The 25,566-nt window shown below is 39.9% G+C and overlaps 1 protein-coding gene across 1 annotated transcript in view; it reads right to left on the minus strand.

Moving 5' to 3' along the window:
* Positions 1-25,566, minus strand: part of UST (uronyl 2-sulfotransferase) — a 294,693-nt gene that overhangs the window by 163,338 nt on the left and 105,789 nt on the right. The window contains exon 2 of the mRNA XM_044247116.1: positions 21,467-21,510. Within this exon, the coding sequence (XP_044103051.1) occupies positions 21,467-21,510 (44 nt within the window). The remainder of the gene's footprint in view (positions 1-21,466; positions 21,511-25,566) is intronic.

Consider the following 25,566-nt stretch of genomic DNA (forward strand, 5'->3'; position numbering starts at 1 on the left):
GATTTCATCTTCCTACCAAATTAATTTTTCTGATAGTTTTTTTTAAACTTAACATTTCTCTTTGGAGCATCTGAGTTTCCAGTTGTGACTTTCTAGAAAACCTATTTGTTTTAAAAGCCCAATTTTTCCAAAGCCGAGTGATTGAGAGAAGGGTGACTGGGAATTCTAAAAGCTAAAAAGTAAAGCCTGAAGGAAGAAGACATCAAGTCTATCAACAAAATCAAAGACCGGTAAAAACAAAACAAAACAAAAAAACCCATAAAGGAAGAGCTAGTCGCTTCCCAAAGGGAGAGAAAGGTTTCAGTGGCTGGTAGATGAGGATGAAGAGGGACAAGACTAGGTCCCAGAAGCTGTCTGGGCCCCAAGGAAAAGGTCTAGCAATCCACCCCTCCCCCACCCTACCACGTGTTTTGGGGAGCAGTGTGTTGATAGAAATACCAGAGGCCAGCTCCCCAAGGGGTGTCTTCAAAGGCTCTGGGCCATATAGAGAGGCACTGTCTCTCTTGACCAGAGCTTGAGCTTCTGGGTGTCTTTGGCTGAGGGAGATACTCAGTAACATGGTTCTGGGGCAGTTTGCTATGAGAACACTTCTGGGATTTCTCTGGAGCTATGAGACAATGTCGGGTCCTCGGGGTCAGGACAAGGAAGACGCAGCACATGTGCGCCTGCTGAGCAGAGAGCCTGCTTGGGCCAGTGTTATGGAAACAACAGGCTGAAACCCAACACTGGGCCCAGTGACCTGAGACAACACTGGACAGAGGACAGCACTGGGACAAGGTGTCACTCCCCCGAGGTCACACAAACTCCCCCCACCCCCCAGGGAAACTGATGGGCCATAAGAAGGGATGAAAGGAACAGGAAGGAGAGACATCTGAGAGGGTGAATTTAAACTAGAAGAAACTAAGAAACTACCACCAGTGGAAATGGGGACTCTTGGGCAGTCTTACTCATATTTGGGAAAAATCTAAAATGCTGTGTTTTTGCCCAGCTAACTTCATACCTTCAAGTGTGTATATACATATGCATATGTCTATGTCCTGAAATTTAATAGAAAGTTGAACTCTAATTAATGGAAAAAGCAGGAAATAGAGGTCCATCTAGCAATTTGGGGTTAACTGCAGTAACTTTTTTTAAGGTTGTGGGCCTGTAGTCCAGGCAGAAAGCACAGGTGGGCTGTAGTCTGGAAGAACGGGGGATGGGCTTGATTGTCCTTAGTGCCCAGAGGTCTAAGGAAGAAAAGGGAGACTAGGTAGGAAGGACTGTCAAGAATGTATTCAAGACTATATGAGGAGATTTAAAGAACCTATTCTGATTACGAAATTTATCTGTTTCTGCAACACAACCAAATTATTTCCTGGCTCCATTAATAGGAAACAAACTTCTAAATCATTAAATACATAGCAGAAAATGTCCCCCATTTTCCCCAAATCATGCAGGACTATTGCAATCATGCAAGCCTATTGCTTTTCTTAATAAGGTTAGTTCCTTCTACATTTGTGGAATTAAGGCAATAGTTCTTGAAATAATAAGCACTATCCATCCTGTGAAAGTGGAACTTGCCTATTTAGCCATCTGAACACATCACATCTGCCATCACTTTTGATGGGGAAAAAGTGCTTGCGGAATGTCTATCCAGCTAAAGATTTATCTTCTTCTTGCCAGCAACTTTGACCACAGCGGAGTAATCACTTAGAAGGCAGGTGCAGAGGCTGGCAATTCTCTAAGTGAAAACAGAGGTGGTCTGCCAGCACATGTCCCCCCTGCTAACACGTCATCCCAAGGACAGCACTGCGGAACAACACTGCATGAATAATGCAGATTCCAAGACAGTTCTGAGTCCCTAGGGACCTCGGGGCTCCACTACCGAAACCAAGCAGCAAAAAGTGCCCGTCCAGAGCTCCTTGGGGCACCTGAAATTAGAATATTAGTAAAGCCTATTTAGAGGGAGATGGAAGTTTTCAACCTTTTTATATGTACATGTATATGAAGAATTTCAAATCATAAGTTAATAAAATCACTCATCTATTCTAAGTGCCGCTAGCACAATGAGAGAACCATTTAGTTTTCTATGCCTTAGCCGGTGACTTTAGAGAACTGGAGAGAGCACTTCTCTCTGCGCTGATGGTGGAACTTTTAGATCTCTGTTGTGGAGTCTATTCAAGGCCAAAAGCAGATGGCACTACCTATTTGCATATTTGAGCATCCATTATAATTAGAGCTCTTTAAATATAAAAACGTTGAATTACTTTCCATTAGAGTTTCTGACAACATAGAGAAATTTCACTAAAACATGCTTCTTCTCAAAGAGAACATCATAAGGCAAATATAATTTCCAATAAAATAATATTGGAAAAAAAGACACACGAAAATTTTTAAAATTTTAAAAAACTTAAAAAGTCTTATAAAAAGATAATTCTAAGCTTTTAAAATTATGAAATATGAAATACATACAAAAGAATGTATGAAAACATATTCTTATAATCCTTAATTTTGGATGAATTATAGCTTTAGGCTGTAACTCAAACATTCAAGGATCATATAATCATAATATCAACTGTAAATAATTAGAAGATTAAGAGGAAACTATGGAAAATATTTTGATAAGGTTCAAGAATGAGACCCATGTGAACAGATGGAATAAATTAAGTTCTTAGATCCCCCCAAAAGGGGATGATTCACCTTTTTAATCAATAGTCTTTTTGTGATGCTAATAAAAAGATTTCTTCAATTCAAACATTATATTACAAAAGCATTTTGTAATTAAAATGAAGGAAAATTCATCTTTCACATATACTTTTGGATACATTTGAAAACACGTATAACTTAATAATTCAAATTACTCATGTTTACATGGAGGTAAAAGAAACTGGATATTTATCATTCAAATGTAAAGTAATAGATTTGTAAAATATTGTTATTCTGTGTAACAATGGCTGACATTCTCATCACCAAGATAAAAAATAAACCCTGAAAGTCCAGAATGTTGAAATGAAATTATTTTTCTCTGGGATACTTCACTAATGTACCACTTGGCTTTGGGTCCATAACAGTAACCAAGTAGTCCTTTATGTTTTTGACTTGATGAAACAGTAATCTAAAAAGGTATATCTCACTGTATCACTGAGGGGCGCCTGGGTGGCTCCGTGGGTTAGGCCGCTGCCTTCGGCTCAGGTCATGATCTCGGGGTCCTGGGATCGAGTCCCACATCGGACTCTCTGCTCAGTGGGGAGCCTGCTTCCCTCTCTCTCTCTCTGTCTGCCTCTCCATCTACTTGTGATTTCTCTCTGTCAAATAAATAAATAAAATCTTAAAAAAATATATATATATGTATATATATATATTGTGTTTATCTGTTAAAAACATTTAGTAGGGATGCCTGGGTGGCTCAGTCAGTTGAGTCTCTGCCTTTGGCTCCGGTCATGATCCCAGGGTCCTGGGATCGAGCCCCACATGGGGCTCCTTGCTCAGCAGGGAGCCTGCTTCTTCCTCTGCCTACTCTGCCTGCCACTCCCCCTGCTTGTGCTCTCACTCTGACAAATAAATGGATACAGTCTTAAAACACACACACACACACACACACACACACATTTAGTAACAAAAACACATGTTTGCTAGGGGAAAAAAAAAAACAAACTTGGCTAACATGGATCAATCTGATTTGAACCAAATGTCACAAAACATATGCAATCACATGTATTTAAAACATCTACCCTGAAAGGCCTCAGGAGATATTCCAAATGGACAGTTGTTATACCTACAAATATTAGCAATTCAGATCCGGACCCAGTAAAGCACAATTCATCAGTTACATGAGGGCATGTTAACTTAGTTAATGAAATTTGTACCAGGCTGGTGTTAAGCATTTTAGGTGGTTTCTTTCAATCCATCTTCTCAACAACCCTACCAAGTGGGGACTTCTATCTCTAGAGGATAATATATATTCAGAAATCTGTCCCTAACCACATAGTAGTTAAGAGTCAGCCTTAATCTTAAGTTAGGCTCACTAAGATCTAGGAGCCCAGCAGTCATCTCTTTCCCTCCAATGGCCATCACGCTTATGATGTCTGTCCTTAGTGTCCATCTTGGATCTCAAAAAAATTTTGAAATTTCAGAAACATCTACTGGCTAACCCTCACATATTATCTGTGAAGTGAACAAACGACAAGCCCAGATGGGTTCATTTCTTTCCTAGCCTGGTATTTCTAGCCATGACGCAATTAAATTGCAGCACAGAATATCAACAGAACTGAGATCCTCCTAAAACTACTCTCTGCTATTTTTCTTTAAGCCCTGACACACGTCTTCAGTGGGATCATTCTTTTTGGCCAAAGGAAAGAGGGCATCTGGTTTCAAAAAAGAGGGAAAAATAAGAGAGGCATAAGAATCAAAGTCAGGGGAGAAAGTAAGTCCAGGTAAGAAGCACCTCCTTTTCCAGGCCACCTGCAATTATCAGACACCATGCGAAACTAGCCATGCAGTAGAATCACGCTGGATAGAGCTAACACAAATGACAATCTTGTTTTGGATACCTCTGACTGCCAGATGAAAGGGTTCCTCCAGGTACGTATAATTAGTACTAACCATTAAGCTATAAAAGATGTATAAAACATGTTTCTTGTCCTTAAGGAATTACAATACACTTGGGGAGATGAAAATATATACATACAGGTGACATTTCAAAGTGTAATGATGTGTGCCAACTTCTGTTATGGGAGAGTATTAGAAGATCCTAAGCAACATTTTTAGTGCTTTATAGTTTTGCACCCAATGATCTCTAACAGGAGTTCAAAGGGACCTTCTCCTCTGTGGAAGAAAAGGAATCCTTAAGGTCTGCATTCCCCAAGGGCAAAACTAGGCCAAAGGGGCAAGAAACAGTGCTCTCAAAGGTACAGTACATTTTTAAAGCTGTTTTCTACTTGGAGCCCTTTCTGAATCTCTTCCTGTTGTGGGCCTGTTTCACATTGCTCATTTGTTCTTAGGACTCAAATAACTAGTGTAATAATAAGTGGTTCCCAATTTCCCCTTACTGGAGAGAAAAAAAGCTAAGAGGGAGTCTGGGTATGGCCACAGTGAAAGGCTACCAGGAGAGTTTGGCTGGTTCTGCTCTGCTCTGCTCTGGATCTTAGGGAGAGACAGGGAGCATCCTGCATCTTCTTACCTCCAGGGGTAGTAAAAGTTCAAGATCAAAATGAGAGTGTGAACCTGAAAGACAACTATCAGGATGTCATTGAGCCTGCCTTTCAGGAGGCTTCGGGCACAAAAGGAACCCTGGAGATCCACACTGGGTTCATTTAAAGAGGGACCCCCAGGAAGCAGGAAAGAGAGGCAGGTCCTGGAGGACTCAGGGGTTCAGGAAACAGGTCATCCTCATCTTTATCCATCAGTGACATAGCCTTACAGATCCAAAACCACTTTTACAAACATTTCTTGAATTCCTTTTCACAAAAATGAGAATGTGAAGAATACAGGGAAATCATTAATATTTTTCATTTTAAAAATTAGATAAACAAAACTCAAGAAACATACTTGGCTTTTGTCAGCTCTAAGAACTAGGAAGACCTGAAGCCTGGGCTTGTCCCAGGGTGTTCAGACTCCTTGTTCTGAAGTCTTCACACAGTTGAGCTTTGAGCTAGGGAGGTCACAGAAGGTGCAGGAATCAGGCAGAGCCCTACAAGGGGGGTACTCTGAACAGCAGCAATCCAACGAACGACTTGGGAGACTAACATCAATAATGACTAAATTGTAAAGAAAAGTCAGTGATGAACAATATTCTTATTGGGAAAAAGAGAATGTTCATTTTCTATTATATAGAAAATGAGAATGATCTTACTGGATTGAAGAACATCAACTCTGAAATAAGAGGCTGTGCCTCCCAACAGCCTTGTTCTCTTCCTTACCCACTGTGGATTTGTCATCCATGAACATGTATACACTTTTATGGGGAATGATTTATAATTTTGGCCTGCCCTGTCATTTGGGCAATCGAAGTCTAGTTGTTTATCGACCATCAGACAAAGCAGAATATCCTTCCTCTTGTCTTTGATATACTTTAAGATTTGAAGGACATCATTCCTATTTATTTCAGACCAGAGATGTGCTTAGGGCTTGGTGAACAGTTTTGTGTTCTCCTCAAACAACTCCTTCTAGTTTTATAGACTTTGATCATTTTCCAGAGCCAATGTCTTTCCTGGCAAGAATTGAAATCAATTTAGTCTTTTCTTCCAGCTTCCAAGAGCATTCAAGTTGTTACATTCTGGATGTTCTCCAGCTCAATTATGCCTCTTTTGATCTTTGTTGACTAAAACTGCACATAGTCTTTCAGGTGTAGATGGACTGTAGCTTCCCCTGTAGGATGTCCAGGGGTTTGATATCCTCCTTGGGCTGCAGTATCACCCCGGTTGGGAACCCCTAAGTGAGAGCTGACAAAGACACCAGGCTTAGGGGGTAGTGCTGTGGTTGAGTACTACTCTTCCACCAAAAAAACAAAAAACAAAAAAAAAAAAACCAAAAAAACAAGGAAAAGAAAAGAAAAAAAAGCAAGAAAAATCTGAGTCACCTGCAAACTCAGGGACTTTTCTGAGTGTCTCTTCCTCTGGGTCACCAGTAAAAATGTTGAAACAAACTGAACATTGATAAAAGTGCCTGCTTATAGTCCCAAGCTGTCTGCTCCCATTACTTTTACAACTGAAAGTAAATTGAATTAAACCAGTTCAAACTGTGTTCCTAAGTGCAAGGTCAAAACTCACAAAGGAAACAGGAATCTCTCAAATAACTACATGCTTTCAGAAAAATAGCAATATTTTGTTAGCATGATAAAGAATCTCTATTTTAAGTAGCAAAATCACACTTAGTGTAAGATACGTGTAGCATTGTCATTAAAACTTCAAACAAAACAAAGAGGCTGTCTATAGCCATTCAGTCATTTGACAAGTATTTATTGAGTGCTACTATGTGCCAGGTACATGCTCTAAATGCCGGTGACATGATGAGAATTAATACATGCTCCCCCAGGATGGACTTTACACTACTTAATATTTTTCTGGATAATGCTATTAAACTTGAAACAGAGTTAGATAGGAGATAAAATGAATATTGTTCAATTATGTGATCCCTTGTTAAGGAGAAGATTGAATTAAGGAAAAATGATTGAAATAGATACGAAGTTGAGTAACACAAGTATATATAATGCACAAAATCAAAAATTTGTAAAGATTATCACAAAATCAATAAATTTTAAAGATTATCACAATCAGTTTATATATATACATATATTTTATATCTAGGAGTAACCTTTTGCAAGAAATGTAAAAGGTCCCATTTGGAACCAAAGAGTGCTCAAATAAAGAACATTCGAAGAATAGTAGCAACAACAGAAAGCTCTTGGAAATTAGAAGTATGAAAACAATGAGGAAGAAACAATGGAAAGGCTGGAAAACAGAGCTGAAAAACCTTTCCAGATAACAGAGTAAACAGTCAAAGAAAAGAAAAATAAGAGGAACAAAAATAAGATAGACAACTCTATTTGGAGGTTCAGCAACCAAAGAAAGAGTCCCAGAAAGACAGAAAGAGAAAATGCAGAGGAAGAAATCATCAGAGAAGAAGGTCAAGCAAATGTCCCAAAATAAGATGTAGTTTCCAGACCACTGAGTGTCCAGAATAGGACCTGAAAACTGGCACACGGTAGACACAAAATTACACAATTTTAGAACATTAGGAATAAGAAGCTTCCAGAGTCAAAGTCAAGAATTAAAAGTCAAGAATTAGTCTTCTCAGCTGAGATACTAGAAGCAATAGTGAAATGGAGAAAGATCAACCTTCTGGGCGGGGAATTCTGTTGTGGCAGAGACTTGCGATGCTTAGAGCACCCAAGTGCTCCATTTCCCAACCTCCTCCAGCTGAGCTTGGCCTTCCAACCAGTTCCAGCCAACAGGGTGCTCACAGAAGTGACACGCGTCACCCCTCTTGTTCCTCTTTGCCCTGCCACAGTGACACAAAGGTCCTATGTTGAGACGGTGAAGCCACAGGGGGCATCCAGCCAGGATCTGGAGCAAGCTGCTGAAAGAAAAGAGCCCCTGGATCCACTGAGGATCTTATCTCAGCAAGACATAAACTTGAAGGAGGGAGGACATTGAGATTTTCTATCACCCTAACCTAGCCTGATCAGTATCGAAAGATTTCCAATCTGAAATTTTATAACCTTGCCAGGCTATTAGTCAAGGGTAGAACAGCCATCTTCAGAAAGGCATTATTTCAGATAACTTCCATACTACGCACCTTTTTCTCAAGAAGCTACTGGAGACCAAGGAAGGAGAAAGGTATGTAAAAAAGGCAGAATAATGCGTTCCCACTACCCCCCCGACCCCTCCACCAAAACCAGGATGCCAAAGTCCTAACCTCCAGAATCCATGAATATGTTTCCCTACACGGCAAAAGGGATCTTGAGATGGTGAGATTACCCTGGATGACTCGGATGCACACAACATAATCACAGGGCTTTTCATGAGTGTAAGGGAAATGGGGAAGAGTCAGAGTTTGAAGATGCAACAATGCTGGCTTTGAAGATGGAGGAAGGGGCCACCAGGCAAAGAACACAGGTGGCCTTTGGAAGCTGGAAAAGGGAAGGAAGTGGATTCTCTCATAGAGCTTCCAGCAGGAACACAGCCTGGCTGACTCCTTGACGTTAGTCCAGAGCCACCCATTTCAGACTTCCGTAAGATAATACACTTGTGCTGTTTTCAGCCCCCAGGCATGTGGTAGTGCATTACAGCAGCAGGGGGAAACTCTTGCAACATGGGGTATAGGAAGTGGAAGCCAAGGCGGAAGCGGGGCACTCTCAGACATATCTGGGCTGGAGGCTGGACCCAGATAGGAGCAGGCAAGAAGGCCCAGGAGAGACATCTACAACCTCGCTCGTGTGTTTGGAGGCGCTGGGATTTACGCCGCTGGAAAAAAGTCTCGCGATAACTTGGACGGGAAAGAACACATCATAATGGCCGCACCGCCCCTGTTAGTTGCCTGGTGGCAGCAGTAAAAACACTGAGCGTTGGGGTAGCCCAAATAACACACACTGGGTTTAGGAGGAAGGGGCTGAAAAAGGGGGATGAGGGTGGGGAGCAATAGGCTGTCATGAAAGTGCTATATCCGCCCATTTCCAGCAGAAGGAGGTCAACAGAGGAAGCCTAAAGCTGAAAAAACACAGAAAGCAGCATAAGCCAGTTAGTTATTCAGAGATATGAAAGCTGATTCTTAAAATTGGTTGAAAGAGTGTAAAGATACTATTTCTGAACAACAGAAAGTAATGGGGAGGGTGCAGTCAGGGGTCACTTCTTCACAAGCTAATGAACCATTTGGTGCTTTAAACTCTAGGCGTTACATACATGCGTGACTTTGATTACACACAAAATGTACACACAAGGGCCGGCAAAACATTTGCAACAAATGATACATAGCCCTTCATATTCTTAATATCCAAGGAAGATTGGGCAGGATGGTGAAAAATGCTTTGTTATGCTTGTCTCTCAGTGGTGGCATAATACGTGATTATTCTTTCCTGCTGCTCTATAATTTTCCGTACTTCCCACATCAAAACAAAATAGGAGCATGCACAATTTTTAAAACAAAAAGAACTGATCAGATGGTCAAGGAAGAAATAAAACAAGCAAAAAAGAGTTAGGTAACTATATTGGAAGCTGCTAAAATGTTTAAGTTACTACAACTTTGAAAACCCTCAAGCAGTTGTTACCCTGCCAAAAAAAATGGCGGCCTGAGCTTTAATTTACTAAAGCAATTTCTTGATTAAATATGCTTTCCAACAACAATTTGCAATTTAAAAATTTCATGCTTCATTTAAAGCGCTTTATTTTTGTTAAAGGCAGCCCAAACCTGACAATGCATTAAGTCTGTGATTGTGACTGGTGCGGGTTTGGATAAGATTTGAGAAACATCTTATCACCAATAACTGGCCTGTGGGCTTTGAGGAGTGGGGTGGGGAAGATGCTAAGAGAACAATTATATAAACCACCATGTATTTTTAGACCTGTGGCTTCACAGATTTTTTTTTTTTAATTAACAGAAAAAGACAGAAGTGGAGGATACGCTTAATAGTACTAACCATTTGTTGAGTAAGAAATGGATTCATTATGTTCTTCTTGGGAAGGAGTGAACACATTACATGCTCATAAAACTGATAAATTTAGAAGTACTGTTTCTGAACTTGGACACAGATTTCCATGGAAAGTTGAAATCTCAGGAGGCCATTGGCTGGGCCAAAGCCTTCCATGCTAATGATTAGAGGCTGTGATGAGTTCAATGGAAGGGTGAAGGAAGAATACAGGTGACTTACATAATACCTATTATGTAAGGCTGATTTGTTCCTGTTTGGCAGATTTCTCTTCTTATTCTTCTTTTTTTTATTTTAAATCTTCTATGTTATTAATTATCCATCTCAAACAATATACCTAAGTATAAAGTTCTTCAGGGTACCCACTGAACTCAAATGCTCTTAGAATTATTTAAAAATAAAATACTCGAGTCATAAATTTTCCTATCATTTGCAATGATTAAAAAAAAGTGAGAGGGTAGAAGGGACTCCTTCAAGGTCATGCTTATCTGAGTGAAACTGATTCCTAACTCCCAGCCTCATTCTGTTCTGCTAGTTCTTTCTCTAAACCTAATATATTTATCATGAATCATTAAACACAAACCTATTACCCAGTGCAATTGATTCATCCATAAAATGAAAAGCGACTCCACTTTTGTAGTGTTTTTTAAAAAGGAATGTGGGTAAAGCCAGGTGTGGACCCAGAGAACAATATGGGCTTAAGAAAAGCTGAATGCAAAAGGTCATGGAAGGTTTTGCTTTCTGTTCCAAACCAGCCCAAGGAAGAAAGGGGGCAACCACAGAACCTGAAAGTTCTGAAACTTCATTGTTTCTGCCTTGGATAAAAATAAGAAGATCTAAACTTTGGAGAATGCCATTTTTTTTTCTCCAAAGAAGATCAAACAGTGTGCCACCAGACATGTAATTAATTGCTTTTAAAAATCCAGAGAAAATACAGTTGGGGGTTGGGAGCAAGTCTTATTCTAAGTAATAGCAAACTGAGTTCCTGGAATCTGTAAAAGGCTGTTTATAAGCAATACCTGGAGTACAGAAGAACCCCTGCTGGATGCTTACTTATGTTTGGTGCCTAAGTTCTTCCTTTAAGCTCACAACTGTACCAGGTGGATGGAACCATCTTCTTTTACAAATATAAAACTGAAGCTTAGAGAGGCGAAATGTTTATTCTAAGGAAACTAGTTACATAGTAGGATCTGAACTGAGGTCTGACACCAAAATCCATGCTTCTCAGACTCCTGGTCACCAAGAACAATTACGGAAGTTGGAATGAAGACTTTGGGACATTAAAAGACTAACATATTTTAAATCTCAGGGGTGGACCCATTGGGTAGGTTGGATGTATGTCTTCTCTGTCTCACTATTTTTTTTATCTTTGGAATATTTCATAATAAACTATAAAGAAATTTCATTGTTTCTGCCTTGGATAAAAATAAGAAGATCTAAACTTTGGAGAATGCCATTTTTTTTTTCCCCAAAGAAGATCAAACAGTGTGGGTCTGGGGGTATTTACAACAGGATGAGATGGAGCTCTAAAACCAGAAGGCCCACTTAGCAGCAGCACTGGCTTCAGGAATTGTTGTCAGACAGCAGCTAGATGAAGTAGGCCAAGCTCACATCCAAGTCTGTGCCCAAGATTTATTTTCTTCTTGGAGATCTTAACAGACAACAGAAAAACATGGTGGATGGCCACGTCTGTACGCTCAAAAATAGGTTCTGAGGGATAAAATAAGAAATTACTTTTCCTTTTGAATCTCAGGACTGTCTGTATAGGGTCATTTACACTCAAGAATATCTTGATCACAAAACGGTGTGCTCCCATAGTTTTTGATTCTTTAAAACCTCCAGATGCAAGTAGACTGTAAAGTATTAGATGACAGAAATGATCTTCAACTATTCTGTGTCTTTCCAATCCTTTGCATAAAGTAGGCACTCAAAAATTAATCGATACTAAAGGGAAATTAGTTTCTGGGGTGGTTTGGGAGATAAAAAGGACTAACCTTTACTGAGCAATTGTTCAATGTCAGACACCACTATGTATTAGACAAATGTCATTTCAATTAACATCACTCCTTCTCATTCATTTGAAGATTGCTTGCTCACCATAACAAATTGTAAAACCTCTTCTAATGAACCCATTTTTAAATAGAATTTTGGATACTAATACTACATAGAATGTTACTTTATATGGAAAAAATAGTATGTATTATCTTATATATCAAAATACTTTGATATACAAATGTCAGCATCAGCGTATGTCTTAATCCTCTATGTATCATCAGGATGCACTGCACCCAATTTTAGTTTTTTTGGGTTTGGGGGTTTTTAAACAATTCTAACTATTTGTGTGTATTAACATTTCTTTTTTTTTTAAGATTTTAATTAATTTACTTATTTGAGAGAGAGAGAGAGAAAGAGCGAGCGAGTGGGGGAGGAGCAGAGGGAAAGGGGTAAGCAGGCCCTATGCTGAGCGCAGAGACCATTGCAGGGCTCAATCTCATGAGCCAGAGATCAGGATCTGAGCCAAAATCAAGAGTCAGAGGCTAACTGACTGCACCACCCAGGCACCCTTGTGTATTTGTATTTCTTGAACATCATTCTTTTTTAAAATGTTCCAAAGAAAATATACCTTATTTTTCAATAAAGAGAATAAAACACATTCTACCCCATAGTTATTGTCAAATAGGTCCATATTATTACAATTATATAATATAATTATAATACTAAATATAATTACCATATAACAGGGTCTATCAGCCTCTCTAAAAAATTTAAGATTCACTATGGGATCTTAATGATTTTATTTTTTTCTGTATCTTGAGACACTTGCTTTCTCATCATCCTAGAATAATTACCTACCAATTATGCATCAATTACTCTCAAATATGCTTTAAAAAGACAAAAGTAGTAGAAAAATTGAAGAATGATGGAATGGCTGTAACTACACTGCTGTTCAGTGATTACTGGAATGTTCTATTCTGTTCTGTCCAATACACTAGCCACCAGCCACAGAGAACCCAGGGAATTTGATACGTAGTCAGTGTAAATGAGAAACTGAATTTTTAAAAAAAATTCATTAATTTAATTTCAATAGCTGCATGAGCCTAATGGCTACTGTCCTGAACAGGTTAGGCCTGGAAGAGTAAGTCACTGGCAAAATACACCACTATTGCATTGCTCTTTGTATTTTACTGTGTTGTCCAAGGACTGCGTCATCTTTCCAAAAGATATAAAAGAAGACTGGAGACACCATCTTTGTAGTTTGCTTTTAACTTTCATGAGAGTGGAGAGTTTGGAATTTTTATTCCTGCCTATAATGACAAAGAGAAGAAAACTGACAAAGGGAGAGATTTTACAAGGGTTGGCGGAACCAGAGATGAATGCTGGAGTTAGACAGCAGCACTTGCGACTCTAATCATGACGATATTATTGATCGTGAAAGGGAAAACCACAGACTCTGAGCCTTCAGATGATGACATCCTGGATTAGTTCTCTCAAATTCAATAGTTGGTGAGGAAACAACATATATTTAAGGACAAAATTTATATATATATTTTTTAAATTAATTAATGATATATATATATATATTTATACATATGGTGTTCTCATGCAGTTAGTCCTCAAGCAGAAGGACTTCATCAAACAATATTTTGCAACAGGAACCTAGACAATCCCATTTTACTAAAGGAATGTGGGACAGCATTCTCTAACCTTTTATGATATTTGTACACCAAAATGTATTATATACGCAGTCTATAAATGGACAAATGCTGAAGATAGGTATGTATACAAAAGTGACTGGGAGGGAAAAGATGAGGTAAAATTAAACATTTACTGGATTGATAAAAAAATGTTTAAAGGGTTCATTAGACTTGGATAGTAAATGGTGATGACTATTTTTTTCTGGTATACTAGAGTTAAAACTTATCTTGTAGTTAAGCTACCAGATAACTATATGAAAGAGTAAAATTCCAGAAATAAGGTAAAAATTTATGATATTTCTACTTATATAGGTAATCTTGAAATGGTTAAAATAGACCCTGGGGCTACACAGCCTTGGGTTATGATTCCAAGCCTAGTACTGAGAACATGACCCTTGGCAAGTCATTTAGCTTCTCTATGAACTAGTTTCCTCATCTGTAAAATAAGGATTAAAAATTATTTCCTCTCTTGGAAATTAAAAAATACTAAGACAAATGAAAATGGAAACACAACATCCCAAAATCTTTGGGAAACAGAAAAGTAGGTCTAAAGGGGTAGTTTCTGGCAATACAGGCCTAACCTGACAAACAAGAAAAATCTCAAATGAACGATCTAACCTTACCCTTAAAGGAACTGGAGGAAGAAGAAAAAACAGAGCTGCAAATTAGTAGAAGTAAGAAAATTATAAAGATTAGGATGGAAATAAATAAAATAGAGACTAAAAAAAATAAAAAAAGATTACTGAAACTAAGAGCCAGTTCTTTGAAGAGATAAACAAAATTGATAAACCTTTAGCCAAATTAAAAAAGAAAAAAGAGAACTCAAATAAATAAAAGCAGAAATCAAAAAGAAGTAAAATTCAACACCAGAGAAATACAAAGGATTTTATAAGAGACTACTATAAAAAATTATATGTCAAAAAACTGGACAAACTCAAAGAAACAGATAAATTCTTAAAACACACAATCTTCTGGGGCACCTGGGTGGCTCAGTTGGTTAATGCCTGCCTTTGGATCAGGTCATGATCCCAAGGTCCTGGGATTGAGACTTGTGTTGGGATCTCTGCTCAGTGAGGAGGCTGCTTCACCCTCTCCCCCACCCATCATGCTCTCCCTCTCCAAAACAAATAAAATCTTTAAAAAAATATATATATATAATCTCCTAAGACTGAATCAGAAAGACATAGAAAATCTGAACAGACTAGTTGCTAGTAATGAAATTGAGTCAGAAATTGAAAAACTCTCAAGAAACAAAGGTCCAGACCAGATGCTTCACAAGTCAATTCTATCAAACATTTTAGGAGGAGTTAATACCTATCCTTCTCAAACTATTCCAAAAAAACTGAAGAGGAAGGAATGCTTTCAAATTTATTCTATAGGGCAGCATTACTACAAGAAAAAATTACAAGCCAATATCCCTGGGTGAACATAGACGCAAAATTCCTCATCAAAATATTAGCAAACTGAATTCAGCAAGATATTAAAAGGATCAAGTGGGATTTATTCCAAGGATGCAAGGATGGTTTGATATTTGCCACTCAATCCACGCGATATATTACATTAACAAAATGAAAGATAAAAATCATATGATCATTGCAGTAGATGCAGAAAAAGCATTTGAAAAAATCCAACATCTATTCATTATAAAACACTTTCAACAAAGTGGGTATAGAGGGAACACACCACAACATAAAAAATGTATATCCACAACTAATGTCATATTCAACAATGAAAAGCTACAAGCTTTTGCTCTAAGATCAGGTACAAGACAAGGATGCCTATTATAACCAATTTTATTCAACACAGTATTAGAAGTCCTAGCAACACGAATCAGACAAGGAAAAGAAATAAAGGCATCAAAAGTGGTAAGGATGAAATCTCACTAACAGAACTAATAAATAAATTCAGTAAAGTTACAGGATACAAATTACTATACAGAATGCTGTTATGTTTCTATACACTAAGAACAAACTACCAGGAAGAGAAATTAATAAAACAATCCCATTTACAATTACAAGAAAAGAGTAAAATAGATAGGAATAAAGTTAACCAAGGAGGTGAAGGACTTCACTTTATAAGACACTGATGAATGAAATTAGAGATGAAAGAAATTGAAGGGAAAATATACCATGCTCATGGATTAGAAAAATTAATATTATTAAAATGTCCCCACTACCCAAAGCAATCTCTACCAAAATTCCAATAGCATTTTTCACAGAACTAGAATAAATAATACTAAAATTTATACAAAACCACAAAATACCCTGGTTAATTAAAGCAATCTTGAAAAAGAAGAACAAAATGAAGGCATCACACTCCTGAATCTCAAACTGTCCTATAAAACTACAGTAATCAAAACAGTATGTATGGGCATAAAAATAGGCACACACATCAATGAAACAGACTAAAGAGGCCAGAAATGAACCCACCATTATATAGGGTCAATTAATCTACAATGCATGAGATAAGGATACACATTGGAGAAAAGACATCTCTTCAATAAACGCTGTTGGGAGAACTAGACACTACATGCAAAAGAGTGAAAGTGGACCACTTTCTTACACTACACACAAAAACAAACTCAGATTGGATTAAAGACCTAAATGTGAGACCTTAAACCATAAAACTCCTAAAAGAAGACATAGGGAGTAGCTTCTTGGGTGTCAGCATTAGCAATATTTTTTTTTTGGATATGTCTTCTCAAGCAAGGGCAGCAAAAGCAAAAGTCAATTGGCACTATAACAAACTAAAAGCCTTTTGCACAGAAAAAAAAAAAAATATATATATATATATATATATGTACACCAACAAAATAAAAAGATAACCTGGTGAATTAGAAGATATTCACAAATGATATACCCAATAAGGGGTTAATATCCAAGACACATAAAGAACTCACACAACTCAACACCAAAAAACAAAGAATCCAGTTTAAAAATAGGCAGAGGGCTTGAATAAACATTTTTCCAAAGAAAACAAACAGAGGGCCAACAGACACATGAAAAAATGCTCAACATCACTAATCATCAGGGAAATACAAACCAAATGCACAGTAAGATAACACCTCACATCAGTCAGAATGGCTAGTATCAAAAAGACAAGAAATACCAAGTGCTGATGAGGATGTGGAGACAAGGGAACACTTGTGCATTGCTGGTGGGAATGTAAATTGGTACAGCCACTACAGAAAATAGTATGTAAGGTCCTCAAAAAATTAAAAATAGAAACATCATATGATCCAGCAATTCCAGTTCTGGATATTTAGTCAAAGAAAACAAAAACACTAATTTGGAAAGTTATATGCACCCCCATGTTCACTGAAGCATTATTTACAATAGTCAAGGTATGGAAGCAACCTGTGTCCATATATAGATAAACTGGTAAAGAAGATGTGATATATATGTGTATACACACACACGCACACGCGCACACACACACATACACACACAGGAATATTACTTAGCCATAAAAAAGAATGAAATCTTGCTGTGTGTGACAAAATGGACAGATGTAGAGGATCTAATGCTAAGTGAAAGTGAAGTATGTCAGACAAAGACAGATACTACATAATTTCACTTATATGTAAAATCTAAAAACAAAATAATTAAACCAACAAAACAAAAACAGACTCAAAATACAGAGAATAAACTAGTAGTTGCCAGAAGGAGAGTGTGGGGTAAGGGGTGAAAACATTGAAGAGGATTAAGAGGTATAGGCTTCCAGCTATAAAATAAGTAAGTCACGGGTATGTAAAGTTCAGCATAGAGAATATAGGTCAATAATACTATAACTTTGCATGGTGACAGAAGGTTAACTACATGTACCATGATGAGCATTGCATAATGTAATAAATTCCAATCACTACAACACAGGTTGTACACCTGAAACTAATATAATATTGTATGTCAACTATCCTTTAATTTTAAAAAATGATTTCCTCTTCCATAGGGTTTTACCAAGACTAAATTCGCAGGCAAAATTGTTTTTTTTTTTTTAAAAAAAGATTTCACTTATTTATTTGAGAGAGAGAGAGAGAACTCGAGAGGGGGAGGGTCAGAGGGAGAAGCAGACCCCCCCATTGAGCAGGGAGCCCGCTGTGGGACTCGATCCCGGGATTCCATGATCATGACCTGAGCTGAAGGCAGTTGCTCAACCAACTGGGCCACCCAGGTGCCCCATACACAAAGTTCTTAGCAGGGTGCCTGCCACTAGGAAAGGACAGACACCAGCTATGGACAGTGCTTTTATTTTTCTTGAGTTGCTTAGACCAGCTCTCCTTATCTATCAGATTTGAGACCCAACATACATGTATGCAACAATCCCCACATCCGATTTGCTACCACCCGAATTTATCATTGCTGTCACCAGCTGCTTGTGTGGGGACCCACAGGCCAAGTGAAGTGGAGCAGGAAAAGATAACAACCCTCAGAGATCAGGTTGTTCTCGGGTGTCATGAACTGCAGAAGCAGCTGCAGAGGCCCGAGCAGCACGGGCTTTCCAGCCTGACCCTCATCTTCTCTTGCATGAGGGCTTTCTCCCTCCATTCCCCACCCCCCACCCTGATCTTTAGGTTGAGTGGGCATTACTCTAATGAAATAAAAAAAAAATACAAAAAAAATAAATAAAGTTAAGAGTAAAAATCTCTTGAAAGCTCACCATCCAGAGAAAATACTACAATCCTTCCAGGCTTTTCTCTGTACACACATATCCCATACACACAACTTCATAGGAAGTGTGATTGCACAATCCTGGCCACTGCATGTCTGTTTTTGTTCTCAAGAATATCTTTCTAATTCATTCAGTAGAGATCTATGTGTTCATTCTCAGCAGGGCTCTAACCTTAAGCCATGTGTTCTGCGTGCACACAAAATGGTAGTAAAAAGTGGTTCACAGAAGAAAATAGTAACATCTGCCTTTAAATAATGACTTAGATTAAAAATGGAGGTGAGCTGTGAGATTAAAGCAGATTTTAAAAACAAGTAAAAAATTCAGAGGCTTTTTTTTTTTTTCTTTTAATGAAAATTCTGGCAAGAAGGAAGCCCTGGGCTCTGTGTGCTATGTGGCACACACCCCATTCCCTAAATGGCTATTACTTGTGGAATGTGAAACTCGTGGAATGAACTTTTAATAAAATGAGAACTCGCCTGTAAACCTCAGTACATTTTCAGGGTTTAAAAACCTTATTTTATCTAGATCACAGCTCTTTCGATCTTGGCATCAGAAAGTTATTTCTGAATGCTAAACCAGTATGAAAATGGTGGGTCTGCCCTCAGTCTTACTTTCCCGTGCCAGGCTGGGGGTACATTCTGGAGGCCACACACGTGTGAGTCCGTCTCCTCTGGATGCCACCATGTTCCTGGAGACCCCAGGGGTCTATGGACCCAACTAACCAAGGCCCAACTTCAGGGGACATTCAAAGGACCTTAATCTGGAAGTCTGACTTTATCATTTCTGGGATTCATTTCCACCCTGGCAAAAGTAATAAGCATGGATGAAAAGATGTTAACATACCAACATTATTTTTACTCATTTTTGTATTCTTCTTATTTTGGCTACTGCTTAGGAAGTCAAAACAGTGTTTTTGCTACTCCACTCCTAGATAATGAAAATACAGTTATAGTAAAAAAATCTGTCACATTCTGCTGGTTGACGGAGATTATATTCACAATTTTGAACTTGGAATAGAATTGATAAAAATGGATTGAGCCTGAAAGTGGTCTAAAATGATCTGATATGACCTGATCATTTCTGGGTGTCACAGGGAGCTTTGGCTGGGGGTGGGGGAAGAGGGAGGGGTAAAGACCAGGCTGCAGGGGTCGGGGAAGGCAGAACCAGGATAAGCTCCACACGGGCAAGGGGACAGAATCCAGCAAATACAGAATCCAGCCACCGAGGATACTAGTAAGGAGGCAGGCAGAGTGACCCCCTCAGCAAGATCAAGGACCCTAGGCAGATTAAGGAGGTGGTCCCAAGCCAGTTACCAAGGATCGTCAAGAAGGCAAGTTTATATGAAGTGGGCCTGGGTCTCTCTGCTAGATAAGACCCCATTTATCAAACCTGAAACCCTAAATAGTGTCCCAACATGCCACTGAGAGAAACAGCTGATGGGTCCCACACAGCCAGCCTCAGCCCCTTTCCCTGCAGAACAGAGAGAGTAGGGGGTGGTTTGCTGGAATCCTCTTGGGAGAGAAGTACAGTTAGTGGGGCAGGAACCTAGCAGGGCATCCACACCATTCTTCTCCCCCACCCCCACTCATCTTCCCTTCCAGACTGTTTGTTTTCCAAAGAAAATTTGTTTTCACTGTAAGATGAGTTACAATAGTGAGTCATCATTACATGACTAAGTAGCCTTTATAAAATAAGCTATACCACTCTCTCCAGGCCATCAGCAGTAAAAAACAACACAGAAAATGTCCAGGGACATTGTTTTCTCTAGATTCATGGCCTTTAAAGCAAACATGGTCCCAAGAACAGCACCATCAGCAACACTTGAGAGATTGTTAGAAATGCAAGTTCTCCGGTCCTACACCAGACCTACAGAATCAGATACTTAGGGGTCTGGGCCCAGCAATCTGTGTTTTAATAAGCCTTCAGGAAACCCTGAGGCAAGCTCAAGTTTGAGAACACTGGCTGAGTGGAAGAAACCTGGGCTGGGAGCCAGGAGACCTTATTTAGATTCCAGCTCTGGATTCCATGGTCCAATTCAGTGAAATTTAATGAATAGGCACGATGTGCTACTGCAAGGGTGTGGGGATGCCAACAGGAGCTAGACATGGTCTTATCCAGGGATGGTATCAAACTTTCATATTCTTTTGCTCCTTCAGGATAGGGCTTATTTTGTTCTGTCACTCTTGTTTTGTTTCATGTTTGTATTCCCGGTGCCCGCCAGCATCACAAGCCCCCAGTATATATGCAGTGGACCAAGTGGCAGACCTAGTCACAACTGTGATAAATACCACTGAGCCATTCATCAATAATCGTAATGTTCCTCCAGTCTAGTTAACATGAGCCATTGTTTATTTAATGCTTATTGCATGCCAGGGGCTGAATGTCATAGATCAGCTCATTGGATTCTGTTAGATGTCCTGTACTGTGGGTACTATGGTTAATCCCACTTTGCACATAAAAAAACTGAGGCTCCTAGTATTACATAGTTTGTCCAATGTCATACAGTGAGAGTGGCAGAGCCGGTAATGCCCCCAGGAAGACCTTGTTCCAAAGCTTACAGTCTTACAAAGAGTAGAGTATGTCTTCGAATCTCACAAGCTCAAAAGCCGACTTTGAGATAAATTTCCAGCCTCTAAGCTTACTGGGTGCTTAAAACTCTACTTTGTAGGTCATCATCATAAGTGATCCAAGACTGTCTTCATTATTCTCATTCTCTGGTATATCGACTGGTGTTCACTGAGCTTAAGAGAGTAAATAGTAGTGGGGAACTCCACTAAGAGGTCACTGGACTATTCTGACCCTTAAAAATCAGGCCAAAACTGCTTATAGGTTCTTCTCCTCACTCTATGTCAAAGATGAACTTGATGTCTGTCATCTATTTTGCTGTAAACAATTCAGGGCCAGGAGGGCTCTGGTTGGGATTGTTGGAGGCTGTAGGGACTGAGAAAGGAAAGGGGATCTATGCCACAGGCAAAGACCTTACCTTACTAGGAGGCGGTCCATGATCATCCAAGTAAGTGGAATTTCCTAGGGGAAGAAAGAAGAAAGTTGGTGAATTGATACTTTTAAAGCCAAAGTGATTTTAGAGCAAAGTCACTGAAAACAAGCATCCTAGGTATATCCCTGTTTAGACAACTGTACCAAAGGACAATGGCTAATTAACTGCCAGTTTGGTGGGATTTTGTCGATATCACCATGCTCGATTACAGGTCCAACAGTTACAAACACTGTACCTACGTTGGTGTGTGTGCTTACATACAAACGCAGAAATACGCACCACAGTCCCTCACCCAGTATCTGTTGAGTTTACTGTAGACCAGTGGTTCTCAAATCTCAGTGTGCATCAGAAGTACCCGTGGAGCTTGTGAAACACAGACTGACTGGGTCCACAGTGTCTCTGAGAATTTGTGTCTCACAAGCTCCCAAGTGATGTTGATGCTGCAGGTCCTGGAACGAGACTTTGAGAACCCTTTACTGCACTGTTCTCTACTTTGTCTTGACTATTGATTTTCCTTGGTCTTTCCAGTCTCGCTTGCATTAGAAGCTTGATCTGTCTTTATGAATAGCCGCTTACTGGCTTGTGTGACTCAGAGGGGTTAGGACAGAAACTAAAAGTCACTGAGTTCCTTTTATGTAGCAGGTACTCTGCTCAGGCTTTCCAGGATTTCATTTAATTCAAATATTGGAGGTGGGTTATAATTATCCTCACTTACAGAGGAGGGAACAGAAGCCTAGAGAAATCCAGTAATTGGCTCAGGGTCATCCCCTGTTAAACTGCAGAAAAGACAGAAGACTATATTTTCCAGAGTGTGCTTGGGCATCTGCTGCTCATCTGAAAAGCCTACCTACTGGCTTTTCCAGAGCCTGGAAATGGACAACACAGCCTGGGCACTGAGCCCGCAGCCCCGGGCACCAGACTGGCAACATGCTTGAGACCACGGGGGAGCCAGTGATGTGCTCGTATATTCAGAAGCTCCCTCCAGGGAGACAGTACTTGTCAGTCAGAAGAAATTACCTCCACAAAAAGTGAAGATGGCCAGTCTTTCTAACACAACAAAATAAGGACAGTATTAGAAACACAAGGATACCTAGAGAGAACAGTAGCTTAAGGAATAAGGTAAATGTCCCAGTTGAAGTAGATGAAAGGTGCTTCTTTAGGAGAATGCAAAAGTGACTTAAGAAATTGAAATAAGAAGAAGTAGGGGGCACCTGGCTGGCTCAGTGGGAAGAGCATGCAACTCTCGATCTCGGGATCGTGAGCTCAAGCCCCACGTTGGGTGCAGAAATTAACTATTTAAATAAATCACCTTTATTTATTTATTTTTTTAAGGGAGAAATAGAACTTAAGACAGAGACAGTTCAAATGGGGAAATTTATCCAAAACATAACAAATAGGGTTTTTTTTCCTTTTTCCATACCGGGGCATCAGCCATTCCTCTTTCTTTGTAGTCACCCACTTGATGGCCACAGTGACTGTACACTAATGGGCTAACATTAGGGTACAACAAAGGGACAACAGAGCCCTGAGACTCTGAGACACACAGACACAAACACCTGGCATGCGTATGATTGGGTTATTTTCAGGAAACTTTGAAATGTAAATATGAGTAACAATTTGTTTGATCTTAATTATTGCTCTGCACTCTACTGAGAACACACAGAAATAGAAATTTATCTGACTTAATAAAGAGGACGTGTATGAAAGAATCCAGAAAAACAACTGCCTCAGTCTTAAGAAGTATTCAGAGCTATTGCTACGTAATATAGTCGGTATGGCTGTGGGAGGGTCTCATCACCTCGTCCTGTGAATGTGTCCTTCCAGAAGGGACCTGAGAAAGCCCATCAAACTGCAGCCTTGTTTCCAGTCTCAGGGACCAGACAACTCAAACAACTAAGTGTTTTCTAAAATACTAGAAGATTCCACAAGACACAAAGTTCCTACAGATGAATGACTTGAATGTCTGACTGCCCCCTCACACTCCAGACTCGGCTATGCATGGACTCCTTAGCACCTCAGCCTGGATGTCTATAGGCATCTCACACTTGGCCAGTCCAAAGTCTTTATTTGCTGCAATTTCCCACCTCCTCCCTCCACCACGAACTGCCACCCCCCCCATCCTCCTTATCTGGTCACACAACACATCCCTTCCCCTATGGGCTCCAAAGCCCAAAAGTCATCCTTGATCCATTCTCCTTCCCTTACCCGCCCTGTACCAACCCAGTCACAGGTCCCATTGGGTCAGCCTTCAAATCATCACTCAGATCTGATCACTTCCCACCAGCCCCTCTGGGCCATCTGAGAGAACCCTTGCATCTCCTCACTGGTTACAAATTTGCTCCTCTACCCATGTAGCAACCAGAGGGATCTTTTAACCTTATCCATCAGGCCATGTCAGCTCTCTGTTTCAAACCTATTTCTCTAAAAACAAAATAGTCAACTCTTTCCATGGCCTATACCCCCACATGACCCAGGCCCTGCCCTCCAACCACACCCACCACCAGCTGCAACAGCCTTCTCTTGGTTCCACAACACACTGACCTGCTGTTAGCTAGGGACCTCCTCAGTTAGCTCTTTCCTCTGTAAGAAAAAACTCTTCTCCACCTCCATCACTGAGGCTTAGCTGAAATATCCCTCCTTTCTTCCATCTCCTTCCTTTCTTCCCTCCTTCCTCCCCCCTTCCTTATAGAAGACCTCACTTCTTTCTTTCTGCAGAGAAAGGGAGAGGGCTGGTCCCTTTTGGTCCGTGCACCATGAGCCCTACTGTCTTCTCCACCAGCAGATCCCGAGTGCCCCTCCACAGGTAGGTTTATTAGAACACAGAGGCTATAAATGTTTGTACTTTTAACAGAGGTACAGAAAAGGAAAAGAAAAGCTCCACACATTATTTTAATTGGAGACAGCAGGTTTTTATTCTCCTGGGGTCTAACTGTATTATTATCTGGTATATAGGCAGAGCTTTTCATCCTAGGAGCTTATGCTTTCATACAGCAAAGTAAACAAAACCGTCAGAATCGTCAGACTTGAAGCTGGTAACTTGTCGTCTGTGGAGATCAAAGGAGGAGCCCAGTTACCCAAGTGAGCCTCTCTGAATGGGCTCCCTGTCACCAGACAAGGTCTTGCTACTCTGCCTCATGGGAAACTCAATGGATGGTGCCTAAGTGGGGAAGGAAGTCAAAGGAAAGCCGTCCAGGCCTTTGGGCTTGGAGTTCAAGATGTAAATTCAGGAAGAAAAGGCAGAGGAGGGATGATGAAGGTTCTGGAGCCAGGACAGAGGATAAGCACTTAGTTGCCACCCACCTCTATGTGCCCTGGGAACCCCAGTTTCTGATCCCAGGTGGCAGGACCCTGTGAGGCAGTATCTTTTTGAAGGCTAACAGGGGAATGTCATTTCATTTCTTTCAGAAAGTAACCCACATCTTCAGAGCTCTCGCTTCATCCTCCTTTTCATGTCTTAAGTCTTTTCTTTGAGGATCAAGGGTAATGGTATCTAGTCAAACTAGAAAAAACAGAAAGGCACACCCCACAAGTTTCCACTCCTACCACTGGGCACATTTTTCAGAAAGGTCTATCTCCAAACTGCCAAGAAATCACTAGCTCAGGTGGCTCAGAGCTAAGCCTCTCATAGAAAGTCAAGCTTATCCAGGCTGCTGAGGTAGGAACTATTTGAAGCCTTTGAACATGGAGACTGGTCTACATCCTGATGGTGGTCATGGTTACGTGGCTCCATATGTGGGATAAAATTTATAGAACTATACATCAAAACCAACACCAACAGAATCCTCATGGTTTAATGATTTTTCACATGCCCTGGCTAGAAAGCAGGTGATCTCAGACTTTGCAACCAGCTAAATTACAACACATTCTAAATCTCGACCTATACATCTAGCCCTTCATGATGGAGACCTCCCTGTAAGGTGGTAAATAGAACACAAGAAACCGTGCACCAGTGCACAAAGGAGTTAAATCCACGTATGGGGGAGTTACAGTATATGCACTTACTAGAGCGTATATGGATGACCAGGGTCTCTGCAGGACTATATGCCATCAACGGCTACCTACTTCTGCCATCGTACAAACTATTT

This window comes from Neovison vison, chromosome 1 (assembly GCF_020171115.1).
Source record: "Neovison vison isolate M4711 chromosome 1, ASM_NN_V1, whole genome shotgun sequence".
Lineage (NCBI taxonomy): Eukaryota > Metazoa > Chordata > Mammalia > Carnivora > Mustelidae > Neogale > Neogale vison.